The following is a 27,267-nucleotide window of genomic DNA, read 5'->3' as shown; positions in this document are numbered from 1 at the left end:
TCAAGTAATTGGGGATTTTGTGCCAATCCTTTTCTTATTATTTTCTAACTTAGGCCCATTGTGGTCTTCCACGTACTTATTATTTGAATGCTTTGAGATTTATTGAGTTTTGTCTTATGGCCGAGAATATTATCTATTTTGGTAAAGGTTCCACTGCACTTGAGAAGAATGTGTGTTCTGCTCTTGATGGGTGGAGTTTTCTACAAGTATTAATGAGGTCTGGTTGGTCAACACTTTTGTTCGAGTCTTCCATATCCTTACTGATTTTCTATCTGCTCGTTCTGTCATTTATTGTGAGACATGTGTTGAAATCTTCAGTGGTTCTTCAGTGGTTATCATGGTTTTATTTCTACTTACCGTTCTAGCAGTTTTTGCTTCATATATTTCAAAGCTCTGTTATTAGTTGCTTAAACATTTAGGGTTTTTTTGTCCTCTGGATGAATTGGTCCCTTCTAAGGAGATCTAAGGAGATCCCCTTAGAAATGATCCTCTTTCCTCCAGCAGTGTTCCTTGCTCTAACCTATGCTTTATCTTTAATGAATATAAACACTCCACCTTCTTTTACTTAGTGTTAGTGTGGAATATCTTTCCCATCCCTTTACTTCTAAGCTCTCTGTGCCTTTATATTTAAAGTGGGTCTCCTGTAGACAGCATATAGTTGGACCTTGCTTTTTCTTCCCCCAATCTGAAAATCAGTGCTGGCTAATTAGGTGTTTAAACATTTACAGTTAATGTGATTTGAGGATTAGTATGATTGGGTTTAAATCTACTATTTTACTATTTTTTCTGTTTGTTCCATCTATTTTTGTTCTCACTCTCTCTTTTTTTTTTTCATTTTCTGCCTTCTTTTGGAGTAACTAAGTGTTTTTTATTATTCCATTTTATCTTCCCTGCTGGCTCATTAGCTAAAACTCTCTGATGTGTTATTTTAATGGTTGCTAAAGGTTTATAATATCCGTATTTAAGCCAGTCTATGTTCGAGCATTACTATGCCTCTTCACGTATAGTATAAGTACCTTAAAATAGTGTATTTCCATCCCCCTCCCAGCCTTTGTTCTATTGTTGTCATACATTTTACTTCAACGTATGTGCTGCCTGCTGTTCAGTGTCTGAAAACTGTCATTTCATGTACTTTGTCCAATAGTTTTAGTCATTTAAGGCAAGAGGGTAGATTTAGCTCGTTATTCCATCATATTCAGAAGAGAAATCCTAAGAGTTTTTTAGCCACATCTTTTTAATTTTGAAGTAAAAGTTTTTCATCTCTGTTCATTACAGAAATTTTAGAAAATGTCAGGCTGTACTAAAAAGAAAATATTACCCATAAGATTATCACCTAGAAATAACCTCTATTAATATTTTACCATATTTCCCTTACCTTTTTTGTTTTTACATTCTCACACAGTTGAACCTATATATAGTCTTACAATTTAAGGGGAAGAAAGGCATTTTCTTAAATAATGAAAAACTCTTCACCAACATCCTGTTATTGGCTGTCTCCTAGTTCATCACCTGTTGGCTGTTTAGTGTGCCTACCCATTCCTGCCCTAGTACCATGCTACTAATCCATAAAACACAAATAAGTCTAGGGCACCTGATCCATCATAGGTACTACCCAAGCCATGAGGCCATGAATGAGATCCTCTTCCTTCATCCCAGGGCCTTAAGACCCATCATGTCCGGGGAGGGAGGAATAACCTGTAAACAGATCATTTCACACAGATAACAAATGCTGCCAACGGCAAGAAAGGAAAAGAAACTCTGTCAGGGAAGCTGAGCAAATCTTCCCAAAAAGGGGGCCTTTGAACTAGGTCTTGAATGGCAAGAAAAGGGGCACAGCAGGCCAAGGACACGTACAGGTAGCATTCCAGAGGTGCAGAGCGGCCTGGTGCCTTTGGAGGACACCCAAGCTCTGCCATGTGCCGGAGGAGCAGGACGTGGCAGGAAAAGCTTCAGGAGGCCAGATTCTGGGGTCCTGCTAAGGAATTTATATTTTCTCCTGTGAGCAACAGGAAGCTCATAGAGGTTTTTTCAGAAGGGAGCAATCCATAAATCATACTTGCTTTAGTTGCCATCACTCAGTGAAAGATGCTGGCGATGCAGGAATGAACAAGTAACAACACACAGTCCTTGCTCTCTGGGAGAAGACCACGCTTTGCATTGAATTGTGAATACACTGTAAAAACTGTAATAGCGATGTGTTACAGCTGTGCCCCACTGAGAGACGAGGTCAGGAAAGGTTTTGCAGGGTTTATTGCTCAGCAGGAGGAAAAGCAATAAGGAGATCAGAATAGGCCTGGTGAGACTAGAGGAAGGCCTAAACTAAGACCATGAGGACCATGGTGATGGAAAGGATTCAGGAGGCTTTTCTGAAAAAGAACTTAGGTACATGTTGGATTCAGGGAGATGGAAGAGGACAAAGGATGATTGAGGTTCCTAACTGTATTCACAGATGCGTACAGAGCAGCTACTGTGTGCCAGGCTTTGTGCTAGGCACTGGTGACGTACCAGCAATCAAGTCATTCCCAGCCCTCCAACTGCTTGGAATCTAGAAGGTGAAACAGACAAACCAACCAGCAGTTACAGCACTAAGTTAGGCCTACCATAGGGATATGTAATGTTGCTCACAGGAGTGTACATAGGAGCTCACAGAAGGGACACACAACCTGGTCAGTCCTCAAAGATTTGGTGGACTCAGGATGTCTAATCCAAAACTTGAGATACACTGTAGAAATTTTCCAGCCAAAGAGGTGAGTGGATAATAAAAGAGAGTTCTAGGCTTAGGTCCAGAAGTTGGGGAGAACGTGACAGTGGTGTAGTATGAGAAGGGTATAGCAAGAGATGAGATTGGAGAAGCAGAGAGAGGCCAGCGTATCTGAGGAATTTGGACTTTATTCCAAGGACTACTATAGGGTTTGAAGCAGGAATGTCAATTTTGCATTTTAACTGAAGTTCTAGTTGCAGAATGAAGAATGGGTAGGAGTGGGACAAGACCCAGGCAAGAGAGATGATGGCCTGGACCAGGGATATGGCAGTGATGGATCAGATAACTATTCCAGGGCTGGAATCAATGGGACATGAAGTTTAACCAGATAAAAGATGTAGGGCAGTCAAGCTAACCCCAAGGGTTCTGCGTTGGGGTAATGGTGATACTCTTCACCCAAAAGGGAGGGAAGGATTTGGGGCTTAAGGATGATGACTTCAGTTTGGAGCAGGTTGAGTTTGAAGTGTCTATGGGACATGTAAATGCAGATGTCTGGCTTACTGGAGAGATCTGGGTTGAGATATAACTTTAATGACATCAGGATATAGATAGTAGTGAAAGCTCAGAGAATGTGTTAGTGCTGTCAGAGTGTGTTGAAAATGGGAAAAGGACAGAACACAGAGAGTGGTGAGGAAAACCGACATTGAAGGGGAGTGCAACAAGAGACCACTCAGGAGAACAAGAAGGACCTACCAGAGGCCTGTGGAAAAGCAAAGGAGTGTGGTGTCATGGAAACTAAAGCTACAGGGAGTTCCAACAAAAGAGGGGTCAGTTGTGTCAAATGCTGCAGAGAGACCACAGAAGAAGAGGACTAAAACATATCCATTGGCCTTCCTGAAAAGAAGTTTCAGTGACTTGTCTGAGAACGGTTTTCTGGAGATGGGAAATTAAGCCCATATTCCAAAGGTTCCAGAGGAGTGAACTGGAGATACGGAATGGAAACAACTGATTCTCTCAGCTGTTTGAGGACATTTGGCAGGGAAGTAGAGGAGAAGGAAGAGAGGTAGTGACCATAGGAGGAAATGGGAGAGACCTGAAAAGTGTAAATGCTGATAGGATGGGTCTAGAGAAGGAGAATGAAAGATATAGGAGAAAGAGGAGGTAAGTGATGGAGCAGGACCCCTTGGGAGACAGGTGGGAGACAGGCACACATGGCAGGATTAACCTTAGTTGGGGAAGGGCCACCTCATCCGTGGTGCAGAAGAGAAAGCTAGAAGCGTGTGGAAGCAGGGATGTGTGTAGGTTTCTTGAGAAGTTCTGTGCTAATAGCTTCTATTTTCTCTGGGAGGTGTCTGGGTAGTTGAATTCACACAAAGAAGAGAAGACAAAGAAAAGAGCAAAGTGTTGGCATTCCTTGGGGAGCACCAATCCCATGGGGTGGATGGAGAAGGAAAAACCAATGAAGGGATGACCAGAGAAACGGGAAGAACCAAGCGGTTCCCTGAAGCCAAGGGGAGAGTTTCAATAAGGAGGAAGCGGATCAACATAGCAGAACAAGTGAGGACTACAATGAACTGCTGGATTAGGCAAACCCAAGAACAGTGAGGCAGGAGTCAAATTGACAGAACTATTAGGAAAGTCATCTGGAGACAGCAAGTGTAGACAACTCCTAAACTTTAAAAAGATTGAGTGGTAAATGGAAAGAGGTAAAAGAAATTCATCTAAGGGCAGTTCAGGGTAAGGGTTTTTTTCCCCTGTGGTCCTGCCATTCTCTCCAGGCGGGTGGTGTGGCTCCTTGGAGCAGATGTTCGTTCATCTAGTGTGGTTTGGAGCTCGGGCTGGAGGCGGGGCTTGTCAGGGGCTAGTCTGCACTCGTCACCGGCTGTTCTGGGTACAATAGGCAGGTTGGTAGACGGAACTTTTGTGGCTCTTCCATGGGAACGTTGAGGAACAGAGGTTAAGTAGCTTGCCCAAGTTTCCACAGCTAACACGTAGCAGAACCAGGTTTTGAACCCAGGGAGTCTGGCCGTAGAGTCCACAGGCTTAACTACTCTGATCTCCTGTTAAAGGTGGGATCCCCAATCCAGCCCTCAAAAGCCTTCATGAACGAGACACTCCAACCCACAAAGTTCAGAAAAATATTTGGAGCTAGCTACTTCAGGGAAGGCCTGTCTCATGTACAAGGAAGCAGATTTCCACTTTCAAGTGTACATGCTAAGGAAACTTCTTTAAGGAAGCCTATGGCTAACAGACCTCATAGGTAACCCATTTTAACCGACACGGGGACTCCTGTTCAGGGGGCTTCATTCTGGAGATTTCTGAGGCTTGAGAGATCTGTAGCTCATGGCCTTGCTGGGCTGCATCATAGTAAGGGCCTGATCTGGGCCTTGACATTCCGTCTCCATCCCCTTCCTGCTGGCACTGTCCTGGGCACACCATGCTCTTTTCGAGCCCCTTCCTAGGCACTGGAAGTTCCCTAGCCTGGAACATTGTTCCCATCATTCTTTACCTAGACTGCTCAGCTCAGGCATCCTCCATCTATCTCCCAGGGGAAGCCTTCTCTGATGTCCCTGGCACTCCTCCCCTGGCCTTTCCCTAAACCCAGTCAGAGTTAGGGGTCTCCCCACAGTATCACCTAGCACCCCAAAAGTCAGCAAGGTTTACTGATTAGGAAACAGCTTTGGAGTCCAAAAGACTGTATTTCTCGTACTGGTTCTGCGTCTTCTCGGCTATGTGACTCTGGGCAATTTATTGTACCCCCCATAAGTCTCATGTGTAAAATGGGAATAATAATACCAGTAGTACCTACCTCATGGGCTCCTAAAGTAAGTAATCCGTGTAAAGCTCAGAGCACAGAGGCCGGCACCCAGTAAACTGTTGCTATTATGATTATTATCATTCACTTATACTTGGTATGTTTCTGTCTTCACCGCTGCACTTGCAGGCGGGAACTGGATTTACTCTTTCTTCATGGTCTCAGGGCACAGCCATAGCCGGGCATGCAGTGGGTAGTCAGTGAATATTGTGGTATGAATAAATTTCCTGTTTGCTCAAGGTCCTCCACCTGATGTCACGAGAACTGGAAGGGGACCTGGGAGGAAACACGGGCTGCAACCTGCAGCCTCTGAGCTGTGAAGAAGATCCCGAGGCAGGGAGCCCTCTTCAGGTGCGGCAGCTGCAGCCACGTGCCCTGTGCTCCCAGCTTTTCTCCCAAGAGCAGTGACACCTGGCAGGCTTTATGTACCCACCAGGAAAGGTACTTAGAGCAAGGGCAAACAGCCTCTGTCCTGAGGGCTGCAGGTGACGGTGAGCGGGTCCTGGCATGGACCTGCCACCTCATGTGGTTAGTTCCATTTGGATTCTGACCTCTACCTGGTCCCTCGTCTCTGATATGTCCCTATGCCTTGACCTCTGTCAGGATTCTTGTACTTTGTTCTACCTGGCTATAATTAGGTAGCTCATGTTCTCTTTGGTTTGACCTGAAAGCACTGGAATTTTCTGCCCTTGCCAACAATCCTGAGTGATCTCTACCAACCCTGCAATGGGCTTTCCTACCACAGTGCTGTGTTCTCCTACCCACAGTGCCTGCTCCCCTACCCATTTGAATAAAGACCTGAAAAGAGGTGAAGGGGCGAATCTTGCAGCTATCCAGGGGAAAAGCAGAGAGAGTAAAAGGTGCATGGGTGGGCCTGGGATGTAGAAGAAGCAAGGAGGCCATTGGGGCTGGAAGAGTAGAGGGGCTGGAGAAGTCGGAGGTGAATTAGGGAGGGGGCAGATTGGGTCCACTTTGTAGGTTCTTGTAAGGACTTCGGTGAATGGGGGTCACTGGAGGGTTTGGGACCAAGGAGTGTGTGATCTGACATATTTCAGAAGGGTACCTCTGGCTGCTGTAGGATGTTTCAAGGACAGCAGCAGGGAGACCAGTCAAGAGGCTACTGTAAGTATCCAGAGAAGACAGCTACAGCCTTTCTGCGCAGGTTAGAAATCAGAAATGGGGCCCACAGACTCAGCATCTGGCCCTCCTCTCCTTCCAGGTGCCCGCTGCTCTCAGGGCCACGTGCACGGCCAGTCAGTGGACAGTGCGGCCACTGTACGCTGTCTGTTACTGATGGCTGGCTCCAGTCAGATATGAATGGAAATGCTATTCCAGGTGCCATGGTGAGGGCAGGATGGTGGGTGTCAAGTGTACCGTGTGATTGGGCCATTGTGATTAAGTAAGGAGTTTTCCCAAGGCGCACGATGAACACTCAAGTTTACAGAAAGCATCACTTAGCAAACGCTGTGCAAGGCACGATGCTTGGCCCCATATGTCAGTAACAGCGGCCCCTTTAAAGGGCTGACTTCAAACTTGAAGGCACCACTCTAGCATTTTGCCTGTATTAGGTCATTTAATCCCCACAAAAACCCTATGAGGAAGGTGTTACTACCTGGTTTTGCAGATGAAGGAACCAAGGCATAGTTTAAATAATTTGCTCAAGGTTAAGATAATGATCAAACCCTCTCTGCATCCCTTTCTAGCTGAGTGTCCTTGGGAAAGTGATGGGGCTCAGATGTGAGCCCAGACAGACCGACTTCAGGCTTGGTGTTCTTAACCATTGTGTGTGTGTGTGGCGGGGTGGCCCCGGGAGGGGGAAGGCTGAAGGAAAAGACTCTGCTTTTAAGGAACTTAAAGTCTAACAGAGTACAAAGAAGTGCTGATCCGGAACTCAGTCCAGGCCTTCAGGCCACAGCAAAATAAGAACACCCAGATGAGCAAGAGAAATTGTGGGAGTTCCCTGGAGGTGCAGTGGTTAGGGCTCGGTGCTTTCATTGCCAAGGCCTGGGTTTGATCCCTGGGCCGGGAACTAAGATCCCACAAGCTGTGCAGTGCAGCCAAAAGAAAAAAGAAAAAAAAAAAGAAGAAAGAGAGAAGTTGTTTGTGCGGAGAGCAGAAGAGAAGTATATTCCAAGGGAGCTGTCAGGAAACCACAAATATCTGGACATGGATGGGACAAATTGCCCCTTCAGATAAATTCTGCTGCCTTTTGGGCCTCAAGTCACTTCGGCCAGGTTGAAGGAATCTCTCTGTTGAACCTACACCAACCACTCTCTTTTGCCTTCGCAGAGAAGCTCATCCAGAAGATTCAAAAGCACAAAGAGAGAGCTGACTTTTTTATTACAAATTAAACTTTAAAGCTTTGAGTATCTGGTATGTGCTGAGCTCACAGTCTAGGAATGGGCAAGCGTTCGTCAATAACTAGCGCGGTGAGGTCAGGGCCTGAGAGAAGCAGGAAAGGCCGTTGCCAAGGGCCTCGAAGGATGAGGACATATGTTCTGGTTTTGTTTGGGGGTTTTTCTTGTGGAGGGGAGGGGGAGGCTCATAAAAAAATCTAGAAATAGAACTACCATATGATCCAGCAGTTCCACTCCTGGGTACATATCCAAAGAAATGAAAATGCTAATTTGAAAAGATGCACACATCCCACTGTTCATAGCAGCACTATTTACAATAGCCAAGGTATGGAAGCAACCAAAGTGTCCATCAACAGATGAATGGATAAAGGAGATGTGGCACATGTATACAATGGAATATTACTCAGCCATAAAAAGGAACGAAATTGAGTTATTTGTAGTGACATGGATGGACTTGGAGGGTCTTACGGTTAGTGACATAAGTCAGAGAAAGACAAATACTGTATAATAGCACTTATATGTGGAATCTAAAAAATAAAGCAAACTAGTGAATATCACAAAAATAAAGACTCACAGATATAGAGAGCAGACTAGTGGTTACCAGTCGGAAGGGTGGGGGGGAGGGGGAAGATAGGAGTAGGGGATTAAGAGGTACAAACTAATATATATAAAATAAATAAGCTACAGGGATATATTGTACAACACAGGGAATACAGCCAATATTTTATAATAACTTTAAATGGAGTATAATTTTTATAATAAGTATTGAATCAGTAAGTTGTATACCTGAAACTAATATAATATTGTAAATCAACTATGCATCAATAAAACAGCCAATAAGAAAACAGACAACCAAACAAATATATATGGTAGAGGGAAAGACTCTGTTCACACCACCTACAAAAGCTAAGAAACAGAATTCGGTGCGACAAGATTTGTGATGGATTTATATGAGGAAATTACAAAATTCTACTAAGGCTTATTTTTTAAAGATTTCTGTGAATGGATAGAGATACAATGTTTTCCTAGTGGGAAAACTCAATTTAGTAAGGACGTCATTTCTCTACAAATGAATCTCTAAACATAAGGCAACTCTAATCAGAAATCCAAATACCTTTTCTGGAACTTAACCAAATAATTCTAGCTCATCAGGGAAATTGGACATGAAATAAGCTGGACATTTTTGAAAAGAAAAAGGAGGAAGAGAAGAGGGGACAAGGAAGAGGGAAGAGTCTTCACGGATATTAAAAAAGGAGAACTGCTTGGGTTTTGGGTACCAGTCCCAGCATAGACAGGTCAATGGAACAAAATACATAATCCAGAAACAAATTTAAGAAAGGTGCCGGGCTTCCCTGGTGGCGCAGTGGTTGAGAGTCCACCTGCCAATGCAGGGGACGCGGGTTCGTGCCCCGGTCTGGGAGGATCCCACATGCCGCGGAGCGGCTGGGCCCGTGAGCCATGGCCGCTGGGCCTGCGCGTCCGGAGCCAGTGCTCCGCACCGGGAAAGGCCACAACAGTGAGAGGCCTGTGTACCGCAAAAAAAAAAAAAGAAAGGTGCCTCTGATAAAAATGACATTTCAAGAGAGTGGAAAAAGAATGGACTATTTAAAAATGATGCTGAAGAGCCTACACATGTGACAAAGTTGTGTAGAACTAAATACACACACATGAGTACGAGTAAAAAAGGCAACATGTAAATATAAGATGGTAGGTTATAGCAATGTTAATATCCTGGTCATGATATTATACTGTAGTTTTGCAAAGTATTAGCAAAAAACTGGGTAAAGTATAAACACACTATTATTTCTTATGATTGCTTATCAGTTTGCAATTATCTCAATAAAAATTTTAACTAAAAATAGTACTGAGAAAAACAAACTAGTATTTTCAAAATGTTAGATCCCTACAGTTAAACAGGAATGATTATCAAGTTTTAAAATTCAAACTGTAAGTGAATACCAGTATATTCTTGGGTTAAGGAAGGACTTTTCTCTCCATGACTCCTAAAGCCAAACGCCACAAAAGAAGATTGATGGAAACTGATAGATTTTCCTACATAAAAGTTAAAGTTCAGGGCTTCCCTGGTGGCGCAGTGGTTGAGAGTCCGCCTGCCGATGCAGGAGACACGGGTTTGTGCCCCGGTCTGGGAAGATCCCACATGCCGCGGAGCGGCTGGGCCCGTGAGCCATGGCCGCTGAGCCTGCGCGTCCAGAGCCTGCGCGTCTGGAGCCTGTGCTCCGCAACGGGAGAGGCCGCAACAGTGAGAGGCCCGCGTACCGCAAAAAAAAAAAAAAAAAAAAGTTAAAGTTCGGCATAGCAACAAAACATGTAAAAATAAACGACAGACATAAATTGGGAAAACTATTTCAACATATGTAAAAAATGACAAGTTAATTTCTTAAAAATCTATGAAGTGCTCTCACAAATCAATAAGAAAAACAGTAGATACCCTAATTGGAAAATGGACTAGACATGAATAGGAATTCACAAAAGAAGAGAAACAGAAGGCCAATGAACATGAAAAATGTAGGCAATGAAGCAGAAATTGGTAGAGAAAGAAAGTATAAATTATGGAAGAAATATAGTTGAAGGAAGCTGAGAGGTGATATCTTATTTACTGATACCTGATTACTGATACCTGAGTTAGCTCAGCGTCTGAAACATAGCACATGCTCAATAAATGTTTGTTGCAGGGATGAGTAAGCAGAGAGAACACAGGTTACTTGTCAAGGAGAAGGAATACTTCCAAATGCACATGGGAGAGAAGAGAAAGGTAGAAGTGTAGCATAATTTTAAGGGAGAAATGGGCAAATTAGGTGGACTTTGATCATAGAGCCTGTTTTGCCAGTTAAATCAGAAATGATGTCATCAGAAGAAAATCCCTTTGTGTCAACTCCAGAAAGCCTCCAGTGAAAGTACACTCAGATAGGAGAGTCCCTGAGATAAAGTTTAGGGTTTAAACCATTCTTTTCAAGGCCTATTGTCTGAATATGCAGCCGCTCACGCTTCTTCCCATCCCCCAGTGGGTAATGAGTGACTTTGCCCTTTTCCAGCCCCATGATTTTGCCATCAAATCTGATGCCGCTCAACATAAACAGTGTGACTGACGAGATGCACATCAGATTCAGGGTGCACCTGAATTCTGGTTTGCACTGGGCACCTCAGACTTGTTCTCCAACTCTTAAGTTCACATTTCCTTTTTCGGAAGTAACTTAGCAGAGACCCTCGCATTTGGGTTAATAGCCTAAGTTCACAGGAAGTGTTTGTCTTCAGTGTTTTTTCCCTCAGTGGAAAAATCAGTCCTAATGAACTAGCCCTTTCTTTCCCCACGACTAGCTAAAATACCATTTTGTTATACTATTTTCAAACAGCTCCGCCGGCAGTTGTTATACCAATTCCATTTGTGCCACAGGTGTCATGGTGCTTTCTGAAATGGGTTCTCGACTGGCTTTGGGCAAAAGAAAGTTATAATTGCTTTCTGGAACTAATAATATCAAAATTAAATGTTTTTAAGAAAAGGCCCCAACCGAGCCCCTCAAAGCACAGTTTATTACAGAGCAGTGACTCCTTTAGGTACAGCCCAGAAGGTGCCTCTACCAAGAATGAGGTTTGAGTTTCTAAAGACTTTTTCAAAGAAATGGAGGGTAGGAGACTAGAAGCAAAGGAAGGAAGGGAAAAAAAGGAAAGAAAAACTTGATTTGCTGCAGGGAGCTTTGATTTCCTAGAGCCTAGTTTTCTTTGCAAACATGAGGATGTTTGCCAAATGTTTCTAGGAAATTGTAGGTGATGCAGGGTAGGTATGGGTCCAGTAGTAACGTACTGTCTTAGCTCAGGCTGCTATAACGAATACCGTAGACTGGCTGACTAATAAACCACAGAGATTTCTTTCTCTCAGTTCTGGAGGCTGGAATTCCAAGATCAGGGTGCCAGCTTGGTTAGGTTCTTGGGTGACAGCTCCCTTAGGTGTTTCAGACTGCTGTCTTCGCCTTGTATCCTCACGTGGTTGAGAGCAGAGAAGAAGAAACTAGCTCTCTCTGGTGAATCTTATAAGGGCACTAATCCATCATGACAGCTCCACCCTCATGACCTCATCTAATCCTGTTTACTTCCCAAAGGTTCCACCTCCTAATGCATCACGTTGAGGGGGTAGGGTTTCAACATATAAATTTGGGGAGGACACAAACGTTCAGTCTGTAACATGTAGGAAATTTCATGAGTTTCTAGGGAAGCAGTACAGACTGGGGAGGAACATATATTATGATAGTATAAATAACACATTGATTTCTTCAGTCTTATATGATTCTGTCATTTAGCTTGCCTGGGCCATACTTCTTTCATCCTTGTTAGATCATCTAAGTAAAACCCTAAAAGCTAGAGAAACATCAGTATTCTGTAGGTAGCACTCAACAGAGTGTTTAGGATGGGAAAGGAGAGACTTTTTAAAAGTTTTAGAAGGTCTTCAAGAACGATGAGTCATCCTCTTGTTCCTTTGCCTTAGTACAGGGGTGCCTCAAGTGTGAGGTGAGTGGAAGTTGTTTCTCTCCTGTAGGGCGTGTCAGCATTTGGTACACAACAACAGCTTTCCATTAGAGCGTTCAAACCCTGGCTTGTCATAGAAAAATCCTGACAGGGTGTTAACACAAGCAGTTTCTGGTGTTATTGTGTTGTTTGAGTGGTCATTTACCATTAAAAACTTCACTATAAACAGGTAAGTGTGTGTTGTGTACGTTAACTTCAGTTTATACCCTAGCAGCAGTTAGCCATCAATGGAAGCATCTCTTCTGGAATCCATTCTCAAGATGTGGCTGTTGGGACTTCCCTGGTGGTCCAGGGGTAAAGAATCCGCCTGCCAATGCAGGGGACACGGCTTCAATCCCTGGTCCGGGAACTAGATCCCACATGCTGCGGGGCAATTAAGCCTGAGCGCCACAACTACTGAGCTCGCGCGCTGCGTGCTGCAAACTACAGAGCCCACGCACCCTGGAGCCTGCGCGCCACAACTAGAGAGAGGAAACCCATACGCCACAACTAGAGAAAAGCCCGTGCACCGTAACTAGGGAGAAGCCCTACAATGAAGAGCCCACACTGCAACAAAAGATCCCATATGCCTCAACGAAGACCCTGCGTGCTGCAACGAAGACGCGACGTGACCAAAAACTAGATAAATAAATTAATTAAATAAATTTTTAAAAAGAGGTGGCTGTTTAGCACTATGAATATTGTTATGAAAATCTATGCCATAGGGCTGGGGTCCCCAACCCCCGGGCCAAGGAGGGGTACCGGTCCATGGCCTATTAGGAGCCAGGCCGCACAGTGTGGCCAAAATAAAAAGTGGAGGGAGGAGCTGGAAGGGCAGGGAAATAGAGAAGATGCCTGGTGAACAAACTGCAAGTCCCAGAGAGAAGTCATTTCATTATCCATCGCTTGCTATGTAGCAAACTGCTCCAAAGTAGTGGCTTAAACAACAACCATGGGCATTTCTCATAATTCTGTGGGTCTGTTGGGCTCAGCTGGTGGTTCTTTGGTTCCATCAGGTATCATCTGGTATAACTCATACAACTGCATTTAACTTGGAGCTTGACTGGGGCTGGAATGTCCAAGACGGCTTTACTTAATATCTGGGGAGGCTGGAATGGCTGGGGAGAGCCGAGCCTCTTTCTGCAGCTGAGGGGTCACGCTTCTTACACGGCAACTCATGGATCCAGAGAGAAAAAGACAAAATTGCTGGGCTTCTTACCATTTAAGCCTGGAACTGGTGCAGCCTCACTTCTACCACATTCTGGTGATCAGAGCAAGTCTCAAGGTCACCCAGGATTCAAGGGGAAGCGAAGTAGGCTTCACCTGTTGATGGGAGGACCAATAAATGCTTACAGGGATGGGAGCAGTTAGCTCAAAATCATCTCTGGAAACAGTTGACCACAGGCAACAAGAGTAAAGGAGGGCAGTCTGGATGGAGAACCTGGGTTCAAGCCAAGCCTCCACCACTCATGAAGGTTACCTGGCTTACTGGTGCCTCAGTTTTCTCACCTGTAACACAAAAACTTGGACGTGAAGCCTGTATAGAGATAGTGTGCCTGGTGAGACCCTTGACTCTTCCATCATTGGAAACCACTCCCCACCCCCCAACCTCCCCCCCAAGAATAATCCACGGGGTCTGCTCTTGCCCCCTTTTTCCTTCCCAGTTGAAATTGGAGGGTCTTTTGAAAAAAACACCCACAAACCCCTATGAAACCTCTTTCATCCCACACAAAGAGGCTTAACATTTCTGAATCAAAAACCAAAAAAAAGAACTTTACTGGTGGCGCAGTGGTTAAGAACCGCCTGCCAATGCAGGGGACACGGGTTCGAGCCCTGGTCCAGGAAGATCCCAGATGCCGCGGAGCAGCTAAGTTGTGCATCACAACTACTGAGCCTGCGCTCTAGAGCCCGTGAGCCACAACTGCTGAAGCCTGAGCGCCTAGAGTCCGTGCTCCGCAACAAGAGAAGCCATTGCGATGAGAAGCCCGTGCACCGCAACGAAGAGTAGCCCCCACTCGCTGCAACTAGAGAAAGCCCGCACGCAGCAAGAGACCCAATGCAGCCAAAAATAAATAAATAAATAATAATTTTAAGAACCCCCCCAAAAATTCTAAAAATAAAATTTTTTTATTAAATTTTTAGTAAAAAATTTTTAAAAAGATTATGAAAACATTTATTCAAGTCAAAGTTTGATTTCTCGGTGTATTAACGAGATGAATCAAGAGGAATGCTTCTTCTGGGCAGGTGTTTACCTGCAATCTGAGGAAACATTCCAGAATATTATAACATATTTTTCTCAGTTTAAAGGTAATAAATGATATAAATCATTAAGAAAGAATTATCACCACCCTGAAATAACCGATTAAAACTTTTGTGTCTTTCCCTTTATTTTGTTTTTTTCTGTGTATGTTTGTGGCAGACATTGCCTGTTTTGAGGTCCCTCTCTTCCTCAGGGGCGCTGGTAAACCCTGACCAGTCTAAGAGGAAATCCATTCCTCCTGTAGATAACTGGTTTGAGAAGTGGGTGTGTGACTTGGTGCTGCTTAATGGTATACAATGGGAATTTTGCTAGGGGGTTTCTGGAAAGGATTCTCTCCTCCGATAAAGACGTAAACAAGGCAGGAACACAATATGTTCTGACTCTGGACACTGATGTGTGAGGAGGTAACTCCTGAAGCTTTTGGCGTGGAGGGGGGACTAGACGGCATGTTGATGGAGCCAGAGCCAGAAAGGTGAAATGTTAGAAAGCCACCTAATGAACCGTTCCTGGAGCTGCCCTATCTCCAAATTTCATGTTCTATGAGATAATATATCCCCTTCATGTTTAAGCTACCCCTACTTATGATTTGCTGCTACTGGCATCCAAAAACACCCTAAGTGCTACAATATATATAGCTGTATACATATATTTTGTAAAGTTTATTCTTTCATCCAACAAATATTTAATGAGGATGTCCCAGGCTTGAGTCATTCCGCAGACACACTTTGGCTCTGCTTTTTTCCACTTAACATTTTCTCTAGTCATTAAAAATTATTTGTACATGTAATTTTTAAATTGAAACATAGTTGATGTACAATATTATATAAGTTACAGGTGTATAATATAGTGATTCACAATTTTTAAAGGTTCTCCATTTATAGTTATTATAGAATATTAGCTATATTCCCTGTTTATATGTCCTTATAGCTTATTTTGTACATAATATATATATCTTATGTATACAGAATTTTTAAAAATTTATTGAAGTATAGTTGATTTACAATGTTTTAATTTCCACTGTACAGCAAAGTGATTCAGTTATGCATATATATGTATAGGTATATATTCTATTTCATATTCTTTTCCATTATGGTTTATTACAGGGTATTGAATATAGTTACCTGTGCTATACAGTAGGTCATTGTTGTTTATACATTTTATATATAAAAGCTTACATCTGCTAATCCCAAACTCCCACTCCATCCCTCCCACATCCCCCTCCCCCTTGGCAACCACAAGTCTGTTCTCTATTATCTGTGAGTCTGTTTCTGTTTTGCAGATAAATGCATTTGTGTCATATTTTAGGTTTCACATATAAATGATATCATATGGTATTTGTCTTTCTCTTTCTGACTTACTTCACTTAGTTTGATAATCTCTAGGTCCATCCATGTTGCTGCAAGTGGCATTATTTCATTCTTTCTGATGGCTGAGTAGTTTTCCATTATTTATATGGACCACATCTTCTTTATCCATTCGTCTGTCAGTGCACACAGGTTGTTTCCATGTCTTGGCTACTGTAAATAGTGCTGCTATGAACATAGGGATGCAGGTATCTTTTCGAATTACAGTTTTGTCCAGATGTATGCCCAGGAGTGGGATTGCTGGATCATATGGCAATTCTATTTGTAGTTTTCTGAGGAACCTCCATATTGTTTTCTGTAGTGGTTGCACCAATTTACATTCCCACCAACAGTGTAGGAGGGTTCCTTTTTCTTCACGCCCTCTCCAGCACTTATTATTTGTAGACTTTTTTTTTAACATCTTTATTGGAGTATAATTGCTTTACAATGGTGTGTTAGTTTCTGCTTTATAACAAAGCGCATCAATTATACATATACATATGTTCCCATATCTCTTCCCTCTTGCGTCTCCCTCCCTCCCACCCTCCCTATCCCACCCCTCTAGGCGGTCACAAAGCACCCAGCTGGTCTCCCTGTGCTATGCAGCTGCTTCCCACTAGCTATCTATTTTATGTTTCGTAGTGTATATATGTCCATGCCACTCTCTCACTTTGTTATTTGTAGACTTTTAATGATGGCCATTCTGACCGGTGTGAGGTGGTACCTCATTGTAGTTTTGATTTGCATTTCTCTAATAATTAGCAACGATGAGCATCTTTTCACGTGTCTATTGGCGATCTGTATGTCTTCTTTGGAGAAATGTCTATTTAGGTCTCCTTCCCATTTTTTCGACTGGGTTGTTTGTTTTTTTATTCCTGAGTAGTATGAGCTGTTACATTTTGGAAATTAAGCCGTTATTGGTCGCATGATTTGCAATATTTTCTCCCAGTCCGTAGGTTGTCTTTTCATTTTGTTTACCATTGCTGTGCAAAAGCTTATGAGTTTGATTAGGTCCCATTTGTTTATTTTTGCTTTTATTTTTATTGCCTTGGGAGACTGACCTAAGAAAACATTGGTATGATTTATGTCAGAGAATATTTTGCCTGTGTTCTCCTCTAGGAGTTTTATGGTGTCATGTCTTATATTTAAATCTTTAAGCCATTTTGAGTTTATTTTTGTGTAGAGTGTGAGAGTGTGTTCCAACTTCATTGATTTACATGTGACTTTCCAACTTTCCCGACACCACTTGCTGAAGAGACTGTCTTTTCCCCATTGTATATTATTTCCTCCTTTGCCAAAGATTAATTGACTGTAGGTATGTGAGTTTATTTCTGGGCTCTCTATTCTGTTCCATTGATCCCTATGTCTGTTTTTGTGCCAGTACCACGCTGTTTGATTACTGTAGCTTTGTGGTATTGTCTGAAGTCTGGGAGGGTTTTGCCTCCTGCTTTGTTCTTGTTTCCCTCAGGATTGCTTTGGCAATTCTGGGTCTTTTATGATTCCATATAGATTCTAGGATTGTTTGTTTTAGTTCTGTTATGTATGTGTAATTTTTTGTTGTTGTTGCTGTTTTTTGCGGTACGCGGGCCTCTCACTGTTGTGGCCTCTCCCGTTGCAGAGCACAGGCTCTGGACACGCAGGCTCAGTGGCCATGGCTCACGGGCCCAGCCGCTCCGCGGCATGTGGGATCTTCCCAGACCGGGGTACGAACCCGTGTCCCCTGCATCGGCAGGCGGACTCTCAACCACTGAGCCACCAGGGAAGCCCTATGTGTAATTTTAATGACTTCATTTTAATGGCTACTTTTATTTAGTCCTTGCCCTGTTATCTGACACTTAGGTTGCTAAAGATTTTCATTATTAAAAGTAAAGCCAGGGTGACATCACTGTATGTAATTAGTCACATTTCTAATACTTTGGGGGATATATTCCTAAAAATAAAAAAAACAGAGAGAAAGATATAAATATTTTTAAGATGTCTGATGCATATTCCCAAATTGCTTTCTAGACAGTTTATGCCAATTAGTATGTCCCCATGCAATGTTTGAAATTTGCTATTTCATCTGAAGTCACTCTCATAATATACATTTTTCCCCAAATGTTTCTGGAAAAAATTATGATTTAAGTCTACAGGACACATTTGCCCAACAAGTCAATGGCATAAAAAAAAATGGAAATGGAGACTGTTAACAAATGAAAGTGACTTAAAAGATATAATGCATGGACCTTGTTAGGATCCTGATTCATACAGTTGGTCTGTAAAAATATATTTTTGAGAGACTGAAATATGGACTGGGTATTGGTGTTAAAGAGTGAGTGTTGGGCTTCCCTGGCGGCGCAGTGGTTGAGAGTCCGCATGCCGATGCAGGGGACACGGGTTCATGCCCGGTCCGGGAAGATCCCACGTGCCGCAGAGCGGCTGGGCCCGTGAGCCATGGCCGCTGAGCCTGCACGTCCGGAGCCTGTGCTCCGCAACGGGAGAGACCACAACAGTGAGAGGCCCACGTACCGCAAAAAAAAAAAAAAAAAAAAAGAGTTAGTGTTAATTTTGTTAGGTGTGATAACGACATAGTGGTTATACTGGGAAAATAAAGTCCTTGTCAGTTACAGATGCATCATCATTAATGGATGAAATGGCATGCTGTCTGGGATTTACTTTAAAAAATTCCAGCAAATAAAGGGGGTAGGGTGGAATAGGAGAAACATGATTGGCAAGATCTGAACAATTGCTGAAACTGGGAAATGAGGGCTTATTATAGCAGTCTCTCTACCTCTGTGTATATTTGAAAAATATAATGCAAAGCTTTTTGATTTTTCATCTTGACTAATTTTGAAAGAATATGTAGTTGACACTATACGCATAAAAGGGTGGGAGACGGCAGACCTATTCTCCTCTCTTCATGGTCTAAGTGAAGGGCTCTTTTGGGGTTGACTGGGACGCTGGCAGTGCCTAATTGCTTCATTCCTGGCCCCAAGGACACCAGGGAGCCCGGTTTGGTCCCAGGAGCACATTAAAACAGATCTGAAATGGCCAAGGGAGCTCAGCCAAAGTAGACTGCCAGGCGAGCTCCCTTGGCCTCCAAACCAAACCTAGGTGCCCTTGATCCCCAATCAGCTACCTCATCTGCTCCCAGACTCAGGGGCTGGACACAAATCAGGAGACTGCAGGCTTGAAGCACAGGAAAGAAACTGTATATTGGAAAGCACCACCTGTGACAGTCAGATTCATTTGTGTGCCTATGAAATACAAAGAGACCGAATGCATGGGGTGTAACAAGTTTTTTAAACCGATGTAATGGCATCACTCGTTGGGAGAGGCACACGTACGTTCAGAAACGTAAGTGAAGACTGTAGGGTTTCAGCTTCTGATTCAGCCGATCCCCTGATTTTGGTACCAGATCTGGCAGCTGCTGCAGTCTGGGTGTCTATGTAAAGCATTAGACGCTTGGTTAATTTCCCTCTCAGTTCTGCTTACAGTGTGTACACCTGACAGTGGTTTCACTCACTTAGCGTAGGCAGGTAGAAAGATCACAAGCCTGGGAGACGAGATAAATCTAGGTTCTAACTCTGGCTTTACTTTACATCTGTACACCCGGGAGCGGGCCTGGGTATTAGGAGTCAGTGATACCTGGCAGAGGGCAGGCCTTTGATAATACCTGTGTCCTTTTCCTCCACCAAGGAGGACCCTGAGGCTTATTATTCCCAATTCGAGGGATCCGTAATGCTCAGTATTATGGGACTCAAAAAAGTGGGAGACTTTCTATGAAAAAGCCTGCATTATTAGCTGACACACTGTTAAGCTCTGAGAGTAGTAAAGCCATGGCAACACCTCTAACTGCAAATATTAGGAAGCTGTCTCCCGTTGCTTCTATGAATAACACCGCTTGTGCCATCTTCTGTCATTTTTGCTGATTGAAAAGATGGTAGTGATCAAGCAAATAGTGCAGGTAATCGAAAGTCACAGGTTTAGGGAGGGTGGGAGGGAGGGAGTCGCAAGAGGGAAGAGATATGGGAACATATGTATATGTATAACTGATTCACTTTGTTATAAAGCAGAAACTAACACACCATTGTAAAGCAATTATACCTCAATAAAGATGTTAAAAAAAAAGTCACAGGTTATCCTTTCTTTCATAAAATTGAATGTTTTAAAACCAACCAAACAAGATAGAATATAGAGATTTTAAATCCCTGGAACGTGTTGCAAAATCACTAGACGTCTCAGTCATTGGAAAAAAATCAGCTTGTCAAGCTTGTCAGCTGGCTTCAGCAACACGTCTACATGGATCTCAGTCATTCATCCCGAGTGAGGCTGCATTTGGGACCCTGAAGCCAGGATAGCACCACTGTGACTTTACTTTGGCCCTTGACTCACTCTGCCTTGTTTTGCAGACAGCAGTTTATCTGTCGCAGCCTGGATGATGGGCTCCTGGAGGCCGAGGACCTCGTCCAGGCCATCATTGTGTGGCCCAGACACCTAGTGCTGCCCCTGACCTTAACAGATGCTCAATAAATAATTGTTCTTACCTTTGACTGAGAGCTACTCACTGCTCCTGCTTCTCTGCTCTCCAAGAGGAAAATCATTAAGTTCCTTCTGGGATCAGAGGAAGATTTTGTAAAAGAAAACATTTGCCCACTTGCGTCTTGCGTTACACAAGAAAGCTCTCTGATCGTTGGCAAATGCCTCCCCTCACTCCTCCACATGTACACCTGTTGTTACCTCTGGGCCTTCCCTTATTTTTAATATATTTTTTAATTTAACAAATACAGCTCAAAAAATGAGTTGCCCTGTTGAATTGTTTTTTGTTATTGTTGTTTTTTATTGGGATATAGTTGCTTTACAATGTTGTGTTAGTTTCCACTGCACAACAAAGTGAATCAGCTGTATGTATACATATATCCCCTCCCTCTTGGACCTCCCTCCCACCCCACCCCCCATGCCACCCAACTAGGTCACTGCAGAGCACCCAGCTGAGCTCCCTGTGCTATATAGCAGGTTCCCACTAGCTATCTGTTTCACTCATGGTAGTGTATATATGTCAATCTCAGTCTCCGAATTCATCCCATCCCCTCTTCCCCACCGTGTCCACATGTTCATTCTCTACATCTGTGTCTCTATTTCTGTCCTGCAAATAGGTTCATATGTACCATTTTTCTAGATTCCACATATATGCGTTAATATACAGTATTTGTTTTTCTCTTTCTGACTTACTTCACTCTGTATGACAGACTCCAAGTCCATCCACGTCTCTACAAATGACCCAATTTCGTTCCTTTTTATGGCCGAGTAATATTCCATTGCATATATGTACCACATCTTCTTTATCCATTCCTCTGTTGATGGACATTTAGGTTGCTTCCATGTCCTGACTACTGTAAATAGTGCTGCAGTGAACATTGGGGTGCATGTGTCTTTTTGAATTATGGTTTTCTCAGGGTATATTGGGCCTTCCCTATTTTCAATAACTTTATCCTTTTTTTGGAATGTTGTTGGGTCAATAAATGGCCGCAGATAAACGTTTCTTCTTTTTCCTGCGTGTTGCCTCGGTTCTGTTTCAATGAAGACAGCCGCAATACTCTGCTAGCCTTACAGCTTTGGGGCAAGGGCTCCAGCTTTCATTTTTATATCTTCTTAGTGCAGAAGCATTCACAAGCTTACTGGTTTCAGGAATTCACTGAGCCAGAGGAGGTCCCCCCCCGCAGCCCTAAGTGATCAGGAACTAATCACTCCACACCTTGGTCACTCCTCCATGTTCTTCAGACTGGGTAGAAAAAGACACTGCTCTTAGCTCAGTCCTTAAACTCAGTAAGTTTTTTCTTAATTCTCTACTACTTCAACCGCCTCATTGCAACTCAAGCTTGGGGATAAGAATTAAAGTTACTTTAATAAAGAATTAAAGTTGCACTGGGAGGCAGCCACGGGCTGAGCTGTGGCAGCAAAGAAAAGTGTTGGCTTGATGATAGCAGGGTGTTATCAGGAAAGAGGATAAAGGGTGAAACCTAGAGATCCCAATGATGCGGCCTCGGTTAGGAAACTGAGCTTGATAATAAAGGAAAAAGAAGGAAGGTTTGACAAAGAAGGAGGTTTGACTTGAATAAAAAATCTGAACCCAGGGTGGCATGATGAATACTTATTTTTCAGATGGTGTTTATTATCAGAAGGACTTTGATGCCCATCCCCTCAAACAAATCAGACTCCTCATGTTTACTGAATCATTTGCTTGGAAGAATTTCGTGTCCCTCACGGTGAGCTGAAGATTAGTGCCCCTGAGTGAGAAATACTGAGTGTATTTTTCTTCCGTTTCTCCTTTTTCTTAGTGATGTCCACTGTCCTACAGTTGGTATCCTTGGTATCCTTACTATCATATCTGTGTGTAGGGGTAGAAAGGTCAAGAAAGTCAAAACTGTGAACAGTAAGAGACAAAGGCAAGAGAGACTTTTTATATGTTATCAAACTATAACAACTGACACGTCAGTTACCACTCCCAAAGCATGAGAGTTTTGTTTAAAGATGGGAAAATCTTGAGCAAATTGTTCATTTCCGTATATGCTGGCATGTGCTGTTTCTCTGCCTGAAACATCACCACCACCACACACACACACGCACACACACACGCACGCGCACACACACACATATACACACGCACACACATACACACACACACACATACACACACACACACATACACACACACATATACACACGCGCACACACACACACACACACGCGCACCCTCCTTGCCTTGCCTAACTCCTCTTTAGCTTTAGGTCCTCCCTGTTTAGTCTTCCTAGACTCCAAGTCTGAGATGTGTTTCCCTCTTAATACCTCCCATAAGACCCTGCACATTCTCCAGCACCATGCTTATTACAACACTGATCACAAAACAAAGTAATCACTTCACTACATTGGAGCTCCATGAAGGCAGAGACCAGATCTATCTTTCTCCACAGTTCTATCCCCCATTCCTGGAATGGCAGCCAATAAGTGTTTATAGAATAAGTGAATTCTGTAAGACTTTTCTTTGTATGAGCCTTTGTTTATCTCTCTGAACAACGTCTGTTAAGTATGGTCGTTCAGGTCATCTACTGTATGAGGACATCTACAGCAGAATCGGGAGGGGAGGCTGAAATCCAGCCCACATTCTCACCACCAAGCCACTGTCACTGGTGGTATCCACTCAGAGGAAGAGGTACCTTGTTCTGATTTGCACTGTGGCACCATATGGACTTTGAGCAGCCCAGCTCTGAACAACACTTAGTGTCTTCAAAAGCAAGTCAGAATTCTCCCTCTCCTTCCTAGAAAGGCTAGGACAGAGTGCTTTTACGAAACTGTTTATTCAGGTCCTTTGCCAGCCATCAAAGCCAAGACTGACCCCATTCACGGCCGAGATCTCCCTCACTCTCCTCTGATTTTTGTCTCCTGCAGGGTTTGGGATGACGACTCCGGCAACAGTAGAAGGAAAACTCTTTCTGATCTTTTATGGCCTCCTCGGGTGCTCCAGCACCATCTTGTTCTTCAACCTCTTCCTGGAGCGCCTGATCACCGTCATCGCCTGCATCATGAAATCGTGCCACCAGCGGCAGCTCCAGAGGCGGGGGGCCTTGCCCCAGCAGAGCCTGAAGAACCCGGGGAAGGGTGAGGTGGACAGCGCGGCTGGCTGGAAGCCCTCCGTGTACTACGTCATGCTGATCCTGTGCATGGCCTCCCTCCTCATCTCCTGCTGCGCGTCCGCCATGTACACCTCCGTGGAAGGCTGGAGCTACTTCGACGCGCTCTACTTCTGCTTTGTGGCTTTCAGCACCATCGGCTTTGGGGACCTTGTCAGCAGCCAGAATGCCCGGTATGCTAGCCAGGGCCTCTACCGCTTCGCCAACTTCGTCTTCATCCTCATGGGCGTCTGCTGCATCTATTCCTTGTTCAATGTCATCTCCATCCTCATTAAACAGTCCGTGAACTGGATCCTGAGGAAGATGGATGGTGGGTGCTGCCAACAATGCCAGAGAAGACTCTTGCAGTCCCGGAGGAACGTGGTGATGCCAGGCACTGTCCAGAACCGGTGCGACATCTCCATAGAAACGGATGGAGTCATAGAGAGTGACACGGATGGGCGGCGTCTCTCGGGTGAGATGATCTCCATGAAGGACTTCTTGGCGGCCAACAAGGTCTCACTAGCCATCCTCCAGAAGCAGCTGTCCGAGACGGCCAATGGCTGCCCCCACCAGACCAGCACTCTGTCGTTGGACGATGAATTCTCAGGGGGGATAGGAGCCTTTGCAGTAATGAACAACAGGCTGGCAGAGACCAGTGGGGACAGGTAGGGGCAAGGAGAGAATGGACAACGAGGGTACTGTCAACCAGCTCAGCTCTGTGCCCTGGCTGGGTTCATTCTGTTCCTTCTAGCCTGGAGCCCAGCTTGAGAAATCTCATCTTCTTGTCTCCAGCAAACAGCCACTTCCCAGGGCTGCGGGAACCTGCAGCCTCGATGCCTTTCTCCTTATCTTTATTCTTTAAGTCTGAATTCAGTCTTTTAAAAATGAGCCACAAAAGCAGTCTAAGACATCATATTGTCTTCTTTACCCACCTTGCTCCAGGGCTTTAACTGCCTAAGAGAGGGAGGGCTTCCTTCAGCCTTGATCTCCTGCTGCTCTATCCTTCATTTGGAAGTAAAAATCCTGAAGATCCTGACTTTCCCCTGGAACTCTGAACAGCTGAATTCACTGCCTCTCTTAGTCCCGTCAACAAAGGGAGGGTGGGAACCGTTTGAGAATGTGACTGGGCTTTCTTTTTGCTGGGCTTCCTTCTGGGCAGATTCATCCATGGGGCCATGGCTAGGGAAAGCCTCTGTTCCTCTTTATACCTGCTTCTCAATTTTTGTTTTTCTTTTCTTTTGTTTTTAAGCTCTTAACGCTTGACTAAGGTGTCTGTGGGACCTCAGTGTGGTAAGAAGAGGAAATTCAGCTTCAGGCCTTTAAACTGAGGCATGGTGGTGGGAAGACTCACTCTCGTCACTAAAGAATAGAGCTTAACGTGTTAAGCTCTATTCTTAACACGTTAAGCTCTGTTCTTAACACGTTAAGCTCTATTCTTAACACGTTAAGCTCTGTTGAATGGACCCTTTGAATGGTCCCAGAGCCCGCTTCATTTTTACCAGGGTTTGGGGCCCATTGCAAAGATAATGGCTGACTATTTATTAGAATCGAAAGTTTAATAAATCCTCCTTTTATTAACGAAGATTACATGAGTGCTCATTAAGGGCATTGCGGGGAGGCTGCCTAATTAAACAGGCACGTACTGCGCTCAGAGAAAAAGGAAACAGGAAGTTCACTTCTAGGAATGCGGACATCATCTTGGATTCTTGGCTGGAGAAACATTCTAGACCAGATAATGAAACTTGGCTTCACTTGTCTAATCCGTTTCAGTTCTGCCTTGTGGTATCGTAACAAGTCTAATTACATAACCTCCCATGTTGTTAAAGCGGTCCATGCTAGGAACAAGAGCTGTTGATCTTCTACGTCTGCGCAGGAGAGAAGATTTGGGGGGATGAGAGCAGAGTTCATAAGAGATAGCTGCACTTTTTATAAGATAAGAATGGTGTCCAAAAGGCACTTTCAGAAATGAGGAAGAAAGATGGGCGCCATAAAGAAGACAAAGCAGAAAAGCTCTGCCCAATGAAACTGAGCTGTTGAGCAGATGGTTCCTAATGGGAGGACCCTTAGGGACCATCCCATTCAACCCCCTTGTGTTTGACACAAGGAAACAGAGGCACGCGGGGATTGCTCCTTGTCTGAATGCTCAGGGCTGATGGGATGCAGCTAGGAGAAGCGCCCAGGTCTCTGCTGAAGTCTGGGCTCTCCACCCATACTCTACCCAGCCTCGGAACACCCCCAACAGCTCCCTCTCCAGGCTGAGTTGCTTTTTCTTCCAGCTGGCAAACCCAGATATTTTCTTTACGGTACCAGGAGTGCCCTAGAACCAAAGTGCGATAAGCAGCAGCGCTGGGCTTTGAACTTAGGGCTGTGAAGCTCCAAAGTCAGAGATCCTCAACCATTACCTTGTATCACTCTTACAGGGCAGCAGCCTGGAGCTACTGCAAAACCCTTGTTAGGAACTTCTGATCATAAACTGAGCTCCCTGGGGGCTCTTCCCTGCACGAGGCACTGTGGGGATGGGGAGAGCATCTGGGTCCCTGCCCGTAGGGGATTTCTTGATCTCCACATTCCTGGTACAGGGACTGGCACGAAGCAAGGCCTTGCTTTCTAACCTGGGTCCCTAGAGATCTCGCAGGTGTACCAAGAGGCCAAGGAGCATCAGTATAAGCAAGCCTCATCTTCCTGGAAGGTCAGTTTTACTAAATGATTTTTGCAGAGAAATGTTATGTCAAAACACATCTATTTAAGTAGGTCCCGAAATTGGCGTAAACATTTAAGCTAAACATGAAAAACATTTGTGATCTTATGATGAGCTTTCTAAGTCTTCTCAGAGTCTCAGAGGATGAGTTTGTTCTCCTCTAGGTTGGGGGTTCCCTGGTGGAAACACTTGAGAACCAGTGTAAGGAGAGAAAAGTGCAATGCATTTAGGATGGATGGATAGATGGATGGGAGTAACATGCCAAAAAAATTACAAAACTAGGAATCTTTGTTTAGATAAACCTCTTTATACTTACCCTTAGGCGTGAGTTGGTCAAAAAGAGAATTTCTAGATAGTAATATCAAAGCTGGAGTTCAAAACCTGAAGCCCACAGACTCCCTAATATTGTTATGTATGTGTACACGAACGTGAGCGGAAACACACATGTGCAATTTCCTAGGTAACAGCCTTCATGGTTTTCATCATGTTTCCAAAGGGGTCCTCACATCTTCACTAGAGTAAGAACGTTTACTGCTATTTTCTCTTGTTACCTTTGTCCCCACTCAGCATGTCTCTGGCCCTCCTGACCAGTTCTCTCTATTCTGTTCTCTCTGAACTGTCCCTGTGTGACCTTTAGGCTGGCCCAGGTTCTTCTGTTTAGGAACCCAGAGACTCCCCAGAGTGATAAAGGACCTATTGACTCAGCATCATGAGGTGGTCAGGCTTCATCCACGGCTGGGCTCACAGCTGGCCATCTTGAGCTCTCTGTGACGCTATAAATGTGAACTGGCCTTGAATGCAGGGACCTCAAAGGCAAGACCCAAGTGACCATCAAGTTTCTCAAGTGACCATCATCCCACACACTTGCACAAGTTTTGTTATATCTCCATCCTACCTGAAATAGTATCTTCTTAACATTTTAATCA

General features: G+C 44.1%; 1 protein-coding gene across 1 annotated transcript in view; it reads left to right on the top strand.

Annotated features, from left to right (window-relative positions):
• The window catches only part of KCNK13 (potassium two pore domain channel subfamily K member 13), a 113,080-nt gene extending 87,885 nt beyond the window's left edge, over positions 1–25,195 (top strand). Inside the window, exon 2 of the mRNA XM_067737133.1 lies at positions 23,420–25,195. Within this exon, the coding sequence (XP_067593234.1) occupies positions 23,420–24,312 (893 nt within the window). The 3' untranslated portion in view covers positions 24,313–25,195. The remainder of the gene's footprint in view (positions 1–23,419) is intronic.
• The last annotated feature ends 2,072 nt before the right edge of the window (positions 25,196–27,267 follow it).

The sequence above is a fragment of the Pseudorca crassidens genome, chromosome 1 (assembly GCF_039906515.1).
Source record: "Pseudorca crassidens isolate mPseCra1 chromosome 1, mPseCra1.hap1, whole genome shotgun sequence".
NCBI lineage: Eukaryota > Metazoa > Chordata > Mammalia > Artiodactyla > Delphinidae > Pseudorca > Pseudorca crassidens.
This window is presented reverse-complemented; position numbering and strand designations above follow the sequence as displayed.